This window comes from Diabrotica undecimpunctata, chromosome 4, assembly GCF_040954645.1.
Source record: "Diabrotica undecimpunctata isolate CICGRU chromosome 4, icDiaUnde3, whole genome shotgun sequence".
Lineage (NCBI taxonomy): Eukaryota > Metazoa > Arthropoda > Insecta > Coleoptera > Chrysomelidae > Diabrotica > Diabrotica undecimpunctata.
Window position 1 is genome coordinate 90794946 of NC_092806.1, and position 14437 is coordinate 90809382.

At 34.4% G+C, this 14437-nt stretch overlaps 1 protein-coding gene across 4 annotated transcripts in view; it reads left to right on the plus strand.

Annotated features, from left to right (window-relative positions):
* The window catches only part of LOC140439760 (peroxidase-like), a 489498-nt gene that overhangs the window by 125437 nt on the left and 349624 nt on the right, over positions 1-14437 (plus strand). For all 4 annotated transcript variants that reach the window (XM_072529901.1, XM_072529899.1, XM_072529900.1 and 1 more), the window contains one exon: positions 1562-1773. In XM_072529901.1, coding sequence (XP_072386002.1) covers positions 1562-1773 — 212 coding nt within the window. The remainder of the gene's footprint in view (positions 1-1561; positions 1774-14437) is intronic.

Here is a 14437-nt window from a genome sequence, read left to right on the forward strand (position 1 = left end):
GTTAGCGATCATTCCGGCTATAACGACTTTGTTGGTTGCCATACAAAATAGCTGTGTTGAGGTCTTTCTATACCATGCTCTCAGGTTAGCAAGCCAGGGTATTCTTCTTCGTCCTGGGGCCCTTTTTCCTTTAATTTTACCTTGCAAAATGCATTGAAGTAGCTCGTATCTGCCTCAATTTCTCATTATATGTCCCAAGTACTGCAGCTTACGGCTCTTCACGATTATAACCAAATCCGCAGTTGTCTTCATCCTCAGCAGTACTTCTTCATTGGTGACTTTGTCTGTCCATGGTATCTTCAGGATCCTTCTGTATGACTATAGCTCAAAAACCTAAAGTTTTTATAGAGTTTCCGCCTTCAATGTCCACGTTTCTACTCCGTACAGAAGCACTGAGTACATATAACATTTAAGGAGCCTTATTTTTATTTCTAGGGTGAGGTCATGGCTCTTAAACACAGAACTCATGATCAAGGTTTTGCTGGTGTTTATATCCAGTCCATATTTTCTACTTGTTTCCGCTATTTTGTTCATTCAGTTTTGCAGCCCTTCTATGGTATTGGAAAACACTATTGTATCATCTGCATTCCGCAGGTTATTGAGCTTGACTCCATTTATTGAGATGCCTTATTCGATATCTTTTAGAGCCTCTTTAAAAATATGCGTCTAGTACAGATTAAATATCAGTGGTAAAATTATGCACCTATGTCTCACTCCCCTTGAGATTTTAACCTGATCTGTATGTTCTCCATCTATTCGAAGTACCGCTCATTGATTCCAATACAGGTTAGCTATTATTTTTAAGTCTTTTCCGTCAATCCCTGTCCTCTTCAGCACTTCCATTATTTGTGCATGCCTGACTTTATCGAAAGCCTTCTTGTAGTCAATCAGGCATGCAAAAACATTACAGTTGATATCTCTACATTTCTGTAACAATACCTGCATGCTAAATAATGTTTTCCTCGTACCAACGGCGTTCACAAATCCAAACTAATTAAGCGAAATTTGTTCCTCGCATTTCTGGTAAATTCTTTGTGGATGACTTTTAAAAACAGCTTCAGCAGATAGCTCATTAGGTTTATGGTTCTATAATCTTCACAAACTTTTGCTCCTGGTTTTTTGGGCAATGGTATTTTTCCTGCCTTGTATATTTCATTAAATATTTCAGTTATTATTTTTATTTATTCTGCATCTAATAGCTTCAACAGTTGTGCAGGAATTTCATCAAGTCCTGGTGCCTTTCCATATTTCATTTGGCTGACGGCTGCCGTTATTGCTTCTGGTAGGATTTCGGGGCTTGAATTTTCTTCAATGGTGGGCTCTTGTATTGTTCTAAGGTCATGGAAAAGCTTCTCCAAGTATTCTTCCCATACTTTCTTTTTATCTTCTTTGGTTATGGCAAGATTGCCTTCTTCATCTGTCAAATTTTGGTTACAGTTACATTACTATAATAATAAAAATAATAATTAAAACATAAAATATTAAATTTTAAGTCATTAGTATATAATCGTTTGATAAGAAATGTTCAACTATTTATTTGGAATATTATTGTATGTTTTAGTGGCAATAGTTACTTCGGAAATTTTGCACGCCCCAACTTTCCTGTCCAGCCTATACCTGATACATCTACCTTAGGTTGTGGAAATCCACCAGCATCGTGCCCGAGCACAAGATACAGATCTTACGATGGCTCCTGTAACAATTTTAGAAATCCTATTCTTGGAACTCCAAATACTCCGTACACTAGATTATTGCCTCAAAATTATGGAGATGGTAAGTTAAATGGATATATCATTATTTTCATTACTTGTGTCCCTTGTACTCTATATATATATATATATATATATATATATATATATATATATATATATATATATATATATATATATATATATATATATATATATATATCGAGAAAAGAAGTACAAACGTCAATCCAATATAAATTAAGGAACACTCGAAGATTGATGGGTTTTTCGGTCAAAGTGGAGAAATAAAAGACAAAGAAGGTGGCTACTTCATCTATTTATTGAAGACGTTTCGCTTTCTAATCAGGAAGAATCATCAGTTCATCTAAAAAGAACAGTATAAAAAACCAAACATCCATAGAAAAGTTATTACAAGTGTTAGCTTAAAAAGACTTGTAGCAGTCAATGATATTAAATGTGTAAAAAAGCTTACGACAATGGATATTTTGAGATCAAATTGTATAAACAATTAATTGAAACTAGATACAGTTTACAAATTAACAAACTTAGCACAGCAAAAGAACATGTGGTAATTGTACATGTATATAAAAATTTTTTTGTAAAAAACCTAAGTAAAAAACATTAATATTAATATGCAAAGAACTAAAAAGATCATAAGATGCACTTCCAACAGTATATTATTAGTTAAATTTAATTTTGACTTTAGGTAACATTATTGAATAGATTAATATTGAAATGTAATATTTAAAAGTAAAATGAAGTTACCAGTCTTTAGCTTATTAGGTGCTGCAGGTACAGAACAGCAAGGCGAAATACCAACCTCTAGTGCAATAGAGTGGTACATTTAAAGAATATGATAAATTTGGGTGACAACTTGTCAACAAAAAACCAAAAAATGAAAGGAAAAAGTGGTTAAGATCACGATTTTCCCCCTCTAGTGAACTAGAGGTTGGTATTTCGCCTTGCTGTTCTGTCATATTTTGACATCAATGCCATTGTCTTTTCACGTTGTTGCCGTGGGTGTTATACCTGTTGCTTTCATTTACCTGCAGCACCTAATAAGCTAAAAACTGGTCACTTCATTTTACATTTCAATATTAATATATTCAATAATGTTACCTAAAGTCAAAATTAAATTTAACTAATAATATACTGTTGGAAGTGCATCTTATGATCTTTTTAGTTCTTTGCATATTAATATTAATGTTTTTTACTTAAGTTTTTTACAAAAAATTTTTTATGTACATGTACAATTACCACATGTTCTTTTGCTGTGCTAAGTTTGTTAATTTGTACTTAACATGTTGTTTACTTTAAAATTGTCCCCTAAGCTGTATGTTTTATCATATTTTTATATTAAATAATTTCAAATAAAAATAAAATAAAATAATATTTTCTTTCTTTATTTAACTTAGATTCATTCAAATTTATCATATTCTTTAAATGTTCGCTCTATTGCACTAGAGGTTGGTATTTTGCCTTGCTGTTCTGTCATATTTTGACCTCAAGGACACTGTCTTTTCACGTTGTTGGCGTGGGTGCATTTACCTGCAGCACCTAATAAGCTAAAGACTGGTAACTTCATTTTACATTTCAATATTAATCTATTCAATAATGTTACCTAAAGTCAAAATTAAATTTAACTAATAATATACTGTTGGAAGTGCATCTTATGATCTTTTTAGTTCTTTGCATATTAATATTAATGTTTTTTACTTAAGTTTTTTACAAAAATTTTTTTATATACATGTACAATTACCACATGTTCTTTTGCTGTGCTAAGTTTGTTAATTTGTAAACTGTATCATTAACTATTTCAATTAATTGTTTATACAACTCGATCTCAAAATAGCCATTGTCGTAAGCTTTTTCACACATTTAATATCATCGACTGCTACATGTCTTTTTAAGGTAGCACACTTGTAATAATTTTTCTATGGATGTTTGGTTTTTCATACTGTTCTTTTTAGATGAACTGATGATGTTTTCTGATTAGAAAGCAAAACATCTTCAATAAATAGATGAAGTAGCCATCTTCTTTGTCTTTTATTTCTCCACTTTGACCCAAAAACCCACCACTCTGCGAGTGTTCCTTAATTTATATATATATATATATATATATATATATATATATATATATATATATATATATATATATATATATATATATATATATATTTATATATATATATATATATATAAATATATATAATTTTTTTTAATTCCTAAGTTTGTTGGTCTGTTATAAATAAAATAGTTTATTATTGCTGAAAGATTTCGTCTATTGGCCATTTTCTATAAGAACTTTAATTATATAAACATTACATAATTACACTTTATATTTGTCTGCAGTTTTTGATAGTTTGCGGTGAAATGCAAAAACGGTATTTGACCCTAAAGCCACATTCTTCTTCTTTAAGTTCCATCTTCTATCGAAGGTTGGAAATCATCATGGCTATGCGGACTCTGTTGACTGCCGCTCTAAAAAGTTCTGTACTACTGCATTCAAACAATTCCCTTAAGTTCTGAAAGAAAGCCATATGGCAGACTTCAAAATTACGCGGGAGGCTTAAAGTTTCCGCGGGAGCTATATGTGATTTCTGTGGTTTTCAGGATTTGACAACACGTTGAATAGTTTTGGTTTTCAGGAAAACCATCGTTTTGACGACGTTTTCGCAAGGTTACACTTGCCATTGTAAAGTCAGATTAGTACTGCTTCTTCCTGATGTTCAAGGGAAACTGATTTCTAGGATATTGTTCTGATTCTATTTGCTTGTAGCATTTTAAAGTAATTACTATTTAAATGGGAATAAGCCACAATTAAAGGTTAAAGTTTTTTGACGTTTCAATTTCCACTTCGGAAATCGTTCCCAAAATATGAACATTAGTAAATTAAACAAATTTTGTTTTTTTTTAATTTAACTTAAATCAATAAACTTACTTTAACCTTTAATTGTGGCTTATTTCCATTTAAATAGTAATTGATTTCTAGGAGCAACCAATTTAATTAAACTCAACTTGAAAGACTTGCACACCTCTTAGAATGACATTCGGGTGTTATAATTCATTGGGGTGAGGTGGATTAATTCGTGTAAACAGGAACCACTCTACCGCGCTCCAATGCTCCAGACAATCTCTTTCCCCCCTGTAGCACTCTGATGTGCGATAGGAGCTCCCTATCAGCAAAGTGCTTGTCGTATGGAAATCCTGGATACAAGAATTCCAACACGATATCCTACCCCGATCAAATCAAGCTAGCGTTAGGCGCTCTTTTCCTGCTATCTCTCGTGACTTATCATCGAATCTGAATTGCTTGCTCGAGTCCCCGCTTCGGGCTACCCCCAGTTCGGCGACTCGGTGCCAAGGATGTGAGCCCTTATTGCGCGATTTTTGGGTTTTGCTAATTTTTTGGGCTTTCGCCTTTTTTGCATTTTTTTTTGGTACCGAATCCGTTTTTTAGATTTTTTATATTTTATAGGATGTTGTGAAAAATAAAGCATCAAATTAGTAGTTCTTTGAACTCGGGTTATCTTCTGTTGATAAGGCTACGATTATCTAGTTATATCTATGTTCACCCGTATTTGCTGTTTTGGTCTTCTGTACTTCCATCGACGAAACACATATCTTTATTTCTCGTATCAGGCTTGGATGATCTCTAGATCAACGAATTTTATTCTGGCTTTTTCCACCATTGTATTGTATCATCCTTATTTGGCTCAGTTCTCTGACAGGAATCGTTCTGCCACATATCTGGGTACATTTTCCGCTTCTTTGAGTCTGCTTGTGTGAGCAGCTTGTATCTTCTTTTTATTACTGTTTCTTATGTGTCTCCATGCGAGAGATGTACATGTCATTATTGGTAAAATGATGCTGTTTATCAATCGCAGTTTTGTTTTCATGCAAAGTTTACTTCTTCTACCTGTTAGTCCTCTTATTCATGATGTGGTCATTGTTGCTTTGTCATTGTCATTTGGACTGTTGCGTCTACGTGAGGTGTGAATGTAAGTCCCTGGTCCATTATGACTCCTAGGCACTTCGCTTTTTTCCATTCGTTGGGATTATTTTGCACAGTCAGCTGATCTTCTTGGTTGTCTCTTCTCTTTTTGAAAACAACTGCTTATGTCTTATCTGGATTCTTCTATGGTATCAAGGTAAATACTGCGGCCTCCAGAGCACCTTGCTTAGAGAGGGCTTGTCCTATCTGGATCCTGAACTCACTGTATCCATATTTTCTCATTTTATATATCAGTCCTTGATGCCATACTCTATCGAAGGCGTTGCTTGCATCCCTTCTATGTATTGTCTATTAATAAATTTAGCTGTAATGTATTATATTAATCAGAATACTTGTAGCTCTGCTCTAAATCCAAATTGAGCTTATTGGATTAGACCTAGTCTGTGTTTTTTGATGGGAATCTTGTAATGACTTTTTCTGCTGTATTTCTGACTGCTGAAAGTAAGCTTATTGACCTATAGTTTTGCGGAAACGTGTTGTCTTTTTCTGGTTTTGGTATCATGATGACGTGGACTTCCTTTCATCGATCTGGGAAGAGCCTGTATTTGAGTATCGCATTTATTATATTGGTTAGGTATACTATTACTTTTGTGGGTAGATAATTTATAGCTCTGTTGGTGATTTCATCCGAAACAGAAGCTTTTTTTGGTGAACTGTTTTTAATTAATTACCTTATTTTCTGCGGAGATGAGGGTGTAATTATCTTACCTTCTTGCTTCGTCCAATTCTTGATTTTCTTCGACTTCTTCAATAAAGTATATGTCTTCGTTTTGGTGATAGTTGAGTGTACACTCTTCTTTTTAAAAATCTTTTACCTCGGCATTTTCTTAAACGGAGTAGACTATTCCATTTTCTTCGTATAGTGGGGGAATGGGTTTCCTATCGTTTCTTAGAATTATTTGAAGTTTTCAAATATTTTGCATATTTAAACTCTGGTCTTTCATTTCTCATACGTGGTTGTGCCCCACATTCGACTTCTCTATCCTGCTAGTGCCGTTTTGACTTTTATATTGAGTTGATTTGCCCTATTCTTGTCTTTCTAGTTTCTTGTTTATCTGGCACTCTTTTTGGCTCTATTCGTTTCCCTATTATTAGTTTCCCGTCTTTTAGTTCCTGGTTTATGTCTCTAAATTTGTTTTCTTCTATTTCTTGTGGATTGTTGATCAAGGGAATGTTATTGATTTCAATACTCACAAGTTTTTTTAATTTGACCACTTTGTTCTTTCTTTTCCTTGTTGTTTTGTTATTGGTTTTTTTTATGCGCCTTTTTTTCTACTGTATCGCATTGTGATCTCCTGCTGCTTCATTTAGTGTTGTGATCTCTGCCTGTACTTCTAGGTTCTTAGATACTACTATTTCTAAATGGGTTTTGTAGAGCATTTTCTGGATAATGGGTAGGCTCGATAGGTCCTATTGCCGTGATATCTTTGTTGTTCACCAGATAATTATTCAGTAATCGCTCGTTTCTATTCGTAGGTCTATCATTCCAATTTAAGGATCTTGCGTTTAGGTCTTGTATTATTATGGACGGATGTTCTATATTCAGGAACGCATCCAGTTCGTTGTCGTTTAGAGGATCTCGTGGCCTTACATATACAGAAATAATCTTAATTTCTCTTTGCCTCATCTATACTTTTATTGTGGTTGCTTCCAATAACTTTGTAAAGACGGTGTCTCCTTGCCGTAATCCTCGCTGTATATAGAATTAATAACACATAGCTTACGTAAAAAATCTATAAATCTTGTCTCGACATCTACCGAGAAAAATGAATAACCATTTTAAAGGAAAGTTACATTATTTTACCAAATGATACTGAATCTTTTGACTAAATATATATTCAGTAATTAATATATTCAGTGTATTATATATATTCAGTGATATCCAATTAAATAGAGAGGTTCAGTTTACAGTATTGAGATAACAAATCTTAAGAAGTTTTGTAAGTAATTAGTTTAATTTTAAAGATAAAGACTTAAAGTTTTATTGTACAGTAGACGATTAATTAGATAGAATAAAAAATGAAACTTTTTTGGGAAAGATATATATGTTTTAACTGTTTAAACAAATTAAATTGTTTTTTAATTAATAATATTATTAAAATATTGCATATTTGTGATGTACGCAAAAAATACATGCGAAATAAAAAAAATCAAAATATATCAACTAGAACCGGAGATAAAGAAACAGTATTTTGAAGTTCATTAACATTTTTGAACGCTTGAATTTTTAGTACTCCTTCATGGGCCAACTAATCTTCATTTAAGGCTCAGTTTTAGTACTCAGATAGTGCTGTCTAGGTTTAATTTTATCCTTTTTACCTTAATCGTTCTAAACTAACGATTGTTTTGTTTAAATTCGTGTAAAACTGTCAGCTTTTTAAAAATGGAAGCATATTTCATTTACGAGAAATAGCTTTAAAGTTATTTTAATTGTTTATACATTAAAGTATCAGTAATTTTGCAAAACATCCTAATACATGCTTTATATACTAATAGATGCAAGGCATACAAAGACTCAATGAAAAGTAAGTTACTGAATCGTGAGTCTAAGCTAAGAATCTACAAAACAGTAATTAGACTAGTGGTCTGTGATCAAAATCAACTGAGAATATTTGAGCGCAAAATACTAAGGAAGATATTTGGACCAACCCAATGCAGCGATAGTTCGTGGAGAATTAAAATGAACCACGAGCTGGATGAACTAATGCAGAGCGCAGATATTGTCAGATTTGTAAAATCACAAAGACTAAACTGGCTTGGTCACCTAGAAAGAATGCCAGATAATCGAGCTGTAAAAGTAGTCCAGAGATGTAAGCCCCAAGGAAACAGAACAAGAGGAAGGCCCCGTAAAAGATGGATAGACGACGTAGAGAGGGATCTTAAAACCATGAACATCAGGCAGTGGCGAAGGAAAATATCCGACAGGGCAGAATGGAAGAACATTGTTAAGCAGGCCAAGACTCACAAAGGGCTGTAGCGCCATTAGAAGAAGAAGAAGAAGATGCAAGGCATGACCTTATGGATCTCAGAAGCTACCGAGGTTCAAACATAGACCAAACACTTTCTTATAATGGCAAAAATCAGAGGAAGTATTTCAAACCGAAGGAAGGATAAGCATATGCAACAAGACAGAATTAATGTTGATAATCTGCGCATTGAAACCGATGCTAGAGAGTATAAGAGACAAATAAATGAGGAAATAGAGAGTCTGGAAGCGGTCGGTTGAAAATGTGGAATATTTGTGGATAAAATGTAGAAACATGACAACTGAGAAGGCATCGGAAATAATGAGGAAAACCAAACCAGTTAGACAAAACGAATGGTTTGACGAGGCAAATCCCTAAAGACAAATCAAGCTAGATGCACAAGAAGAACAAAAAGGGAATATCGGATCCTAAGAAGGGAAGAAAAATGATTACATAGAAGAAAAAAAGCCAATTTGAAGAAAAGCAGTTAGAAAACATAGAATGGCTAAGAAATCAAAACGAAACTCGAAAGTTCTACAGAAATGTAAATAAAATGAGTAAAGAGTTGAAGCCAAGAATAGGGAGCTGTAAAAATAGAGAAGAAAATATCCTAAGTATTACGGCCTCAATCTTAAACCGATGGGTTGAATTTTTCGACGCAAAATTTAACGACCATTATATCGAAGAAGCAGATAACACCAGAGCAGGTCGAATCTATTCAACCCAAACGAAAGACCACATACCACTGAAGAAATTGTTTAAGCCATTAAAAAGAATGGTGGTGACGCCCTGCGAGAAGCATCGCATAAACTTTTATTTCTTGTCTGGTAAAATAAGACCATGCCCTGTGAATGGTGTCAAGGCGTGATATACCCGTTACACAAAAAAGGCGATCAGCTCCAGTGTGACAACTACAGCGGTATAACCCTGTTAACAACTGCTTACAAAATACTAGCAAATATTCTCTACGAAAGGCTACAAGTTTAGACAGTTGGCATAGTTGAAAAATACCAGGCTGGATTTACCAACAATTGACCAGATTCATTCAATAAGTCAGATCCTCGAGAAAACATTAGAATTTAACATTGAAACCCATCACCTATTCGTCGACTTCAAGGCCGCATACGACAGTGTCAAGAGAACAGTACTATATCAATCAAGGCGTGGGTTTGGTATACCAGAAAAACTTATCCGATTAGCGAGAATGACAATGTATAACTTAAAAACCAGCGTTATGGTACAAAGAGAAAATTCTCGGCTCTTTGAGATAAAGAATGGACTCAGACAAGGGGATGCTCTGCTTTGCCTCCTATTTAACATTGCCTTAGAAAAGGCAGTCCGAGATACACGAATTAGAGACGGCAGTACTATTTACACTAGTTCGATATAAATCTTAGTGTACAAAAAGGGTGTACATATGTGAAATTATGAATATAATTTCAGTGTATGAGGACTGTATTACATAGGGCTGGTTCAAATAAATTAGGATATGTGGTAAGAGGTTATACAGATTATAGCAAATTAAGTTTATACAAAGTCTTACCAATTCTTCTGCTGCACACACACACTCGCGGTATTTACAGGCTTTCAGTCGCGGTTGTTCTTCATACGGGGAATCTGTCTGGGTAACGGATTCTCAACACGTATCTCACGGTACTAACACTGAGATCACGAGATATAGCACATTTGCGTCTGTACACGATTTAAAATAGTATTTGCGGTATTTTTCGCGTAAGTATAAGCGAGAGAGAGAGAGCTGTCTGTATTTCTAATGGAATGGGGTTAAAATGTGAGTAGGAAGGGTTGAAGAATGAGAAAGAATTGGAAAATTGTGATAGAATGGTAGTTAGCAATGCAGCGAAATAATGATAAGATTTTTCGCATGTGAAAAAATTGAACATTCTGGGGGTGGGCGAGAAGAGTTACGCCACTGGGATAGGGTATCAAATGTTACTTCGAGAACGAGGGTAAACCGGTATACATTAGGGACATTATTGTATTATTGTAAAAACTAATATAACTAAGAACTATTTAAAATCTAGAAAAACTAAAGTTAGAGAAACTATACACATATTTGGCGAAAAGCGCCACTATTGGTTAAAGGGTAACATAGCTTTCTTTATTAACCTAAGGTATTAGCAATTAGGTGTGGATACACCTGCTTGAGCAAGAGAATACTTGAGTGGGAGCAATTTGATTACCTTTGTCAGAGGCCAGAGGAGTGGCAAGGTCTCTTCATCTTTGATTACTACCCCATCACCTATCTTTGAAAGATCAGTAGCGATGTTCCACTTAATCCTACTTTATCATAGCAGCATATTCGATACGAGCAATGGAAGCATCAGGCATCTGGGACATGGAATTTTATATATTGATTGAAATGTATCCAATAATGGTTTCCAATCCGAGATCAATAGGTCATCCAGTTTATCAGTGTCCCAGTCTAAGGGCAATGGCCAGAGACGTTGGAAGAAAACTTTAGAGTATACTCTAAAAGATAAGAGTTTTCCTAAAGAGTCATACATTCGAGAAACATATGCACATAATTTTCTTTTTGTTAAGAAAAGTGCCTCTTCACAGACAGGCAACTTAAAAGAGAATTCGTCTTGATAAGTTGACATGTTAATACCTAGGACCTTAGAGACTTAGCTATTAACTAAGTCAACATTGACTTTTGAAGTGGAGATCATATTACATTAATTTGAAAAGGCACGAGAATTTGAATATATTTTATAGAGTTGGAAACTGAGTGTTCAGAAGCGAGCATAGTTGAGAATAAAGTATGTGTAACCTTTCCAAGTTATTGGCGCTGGTCACGATATTGTCGATATTTGCATAATTTTTTATAGTATGAGAGGCTACTGAGTGTGTGGTTTGGTTAGCAAAAGTTTGAACCCGAGGCACAGTGAACAACAGACGAGAGCACGTTACATCGACGTTTACCATATCGGGAGGCGGCAATACAGACTGTTCAATTACATGCGAAAAATCATGTCATTTTTTCGCTGTATTACTAGCTACCATTCTACCACAATTTTACAATTATTTCCCGTTCTCCAACTCTTCCTACTCACATTTTAACCCCACTCCATTAGAAATACAGACAGTTGTAAGATAGCAAAGAAAGTCTCGCTCTCTTCCCTGTCGTCTCTCGATGATAACGGACATTCTCTCTTGACTGCTGACTGTTGCTAGAAACAGTCGTCCTCTTTTTCGATCTCTCTATCGCTTGGTACAGACTCACCACGCTTTTTCTCCACTCTAATTATCTCTCTCGCTTATAGTTACGCGAAAAATACCGCAAGTACTATTTTAAATCGTGTATAGACGCAAATGTGCTCTACATCGTGATCTAAGTGTTAATACGCGAAACACGTGTTCAGAAACCGGTAACCGGACAGTTTCCCCGTATGAAGAACAACCGCGACCAGATAAATCTTATCTCTGCTGTAAATCTCATTAGATTTGGTCCTTCGAAATTATGTATTTCTAGATATGTGTATATGTTCTTTGATATATGTATATACGTATGTATTGATAAATCGATATATTGATAGATCGTTGTTTAATAATTCTTATCTGTGTAAATTCCAATTTTATGATTCTATTGTTAAAGGACGTTAGGAAGTCAGGTAGAATGACCCATTGATAGATACCTGTGACGTAGTAAAAATTCCAGCCCTTTTGTCAACCAAAGATACTCATTATAATCCCAACTAATTGTATTGTTCTCTGACACGTTTCGCCATAGGTACATATCTAGGTAAATAATTTGGGATTTTGTCCTATTGTTCTGAATAATACATTTTTACAAGAATTCTCCGCTGTTATTGTCATTAATCCCTAGCATAATAATCGCTTTATTCAAATCGCTTGATGACACAAACTAAATTTTTACCATAATCTCTGCTCTTAGAAAGTATTTGCATATTAATTGCTTTATTAAATCAATTAAAATTATCTCAGTGTTAATTTAAATTAAATTCACGATACCAAATATAATTTTCACACAAAAAAAAACAAGAAACTGATAATCTCATTACACTCTTATATACATATTTTTTCTCTTCTCTTTGTACCGTTTCCAAGGGTCTCTAGGTTTTATTCTCTTTATCATTCATTTATGTCTGGTACACTCTTATTATACTCTATATAACAATAATATACTCCAATTCAAAATGGCAGAAATTGCAGAATATTTTTATGCAATGAACGTTTCACAAAGAAATATCGCCAGAATTGCGAACGTTGTTAGTTCAAATGAACAAGGCCTCTCTAATTGTAGAATTAGGGAATATATTACTCAGCTTAGGGCAGCTTATAAATCGTATTTGGATGCTTTGGAAAACCTGGCTGACGACGAAACTATTCTCGAAAGTGAGGAAGTAGATATTACTTATGAAAAATATATGGATGCTTTATGTTTCTTAGAAGAAAAACTGGAAGCTAAACAGGCTTTTAAATTTAATACAAAATTTAAGGCGAATACTTCCAGTAAATACATTGTTAAAAGTACTGATTTGAATATAAATGGCCAAAAAGAAGTTAAAAATACATTTTACTCTGACTCCCTCCCCAATCAGTTCAAACAGATGAAAGAAATAACTATAAGTACTTCGTTTCGTTCTGAAATTGTTCAAGCTCAGACGCAAGAGCTTCAAAAGCCGACTGATAAAAACACTTCTAATAACATTATTACTCAAGATGTAATAGGCCAGCCTCTCTTAAAAAATGTGTTACCAGCACAAACAGTCAGTTTTCAAACTACTCCAGAACAAAATATGATTACTGAAACTGTAATATCTGCATCTCCCGTGCTTCTTAATATTTCTCCCCCACAAATATTACAAGAATCCAATACCTTGGTTTCAAGTCAAGTTTTACATACACAAAATGTTTTAGTCTCTGCTCCTATTCTAAAAACTGTCAATTTGTCTCCATTGGTTATTGAAAACTTAACTCAAGTACCGCCTTCTTGCGGAGTGCAAGCGGAATTGGCAAATATACCTCCCCAAACTTGTATACAAATTCAAGATATCTCTCAACCTGAACCTTTAAATGCTCTAAATATACGACAGGTTAATAAACTCTCTATTCAAACTCAGAATATATTCACTCCCACTTTCTTACGTTTCAATAAAATTCTTACACAAAAATCTATTGATTTATTATCAATTGCAACACCTTGTGAAGAAGGTGATGTACATGTCAATTTTTTTAAAATTATCCCTCCTCGGAATAAATCCATAGTTTCTCCACTAATACACGAAAATCAAATACTCCTCTCACAGCCTCGTATTGACACGGATGTCATCAAATTTCTCTCAATACAAACTGTTCTTACTCATACCACCTCACATGCTAATTCATTAGATTCAGTAGAACCTGCCTTTTCTTCTGTTACCGTGGCCCTACCATTCGTAGAGGGCCAAGTAACAACAGTTCCTGCAGTGCCCAACAATATTCTGTTACTGGAGACCCAGTCTGCATTGCCGCCTCCTGATATGGTGAACGTTAATGTAGCGTACCCTACTCCGTTGTTTACTGTATCTCAGGTTCAAACTTTTGCTAACCAAACCACGCACTCAGTGGCTTCTCATACTTTAAAAAGGTTTGCAAATATCGACAATATCTTGACCAGCGCCAATAACTTGGAAAGGATACAAATACCTTATTCTCAACTACGCTCGCTTCTGAACATTCACGGTTTCCAACTCTATAAAATATATTTAAATTCTCGTGCCTTT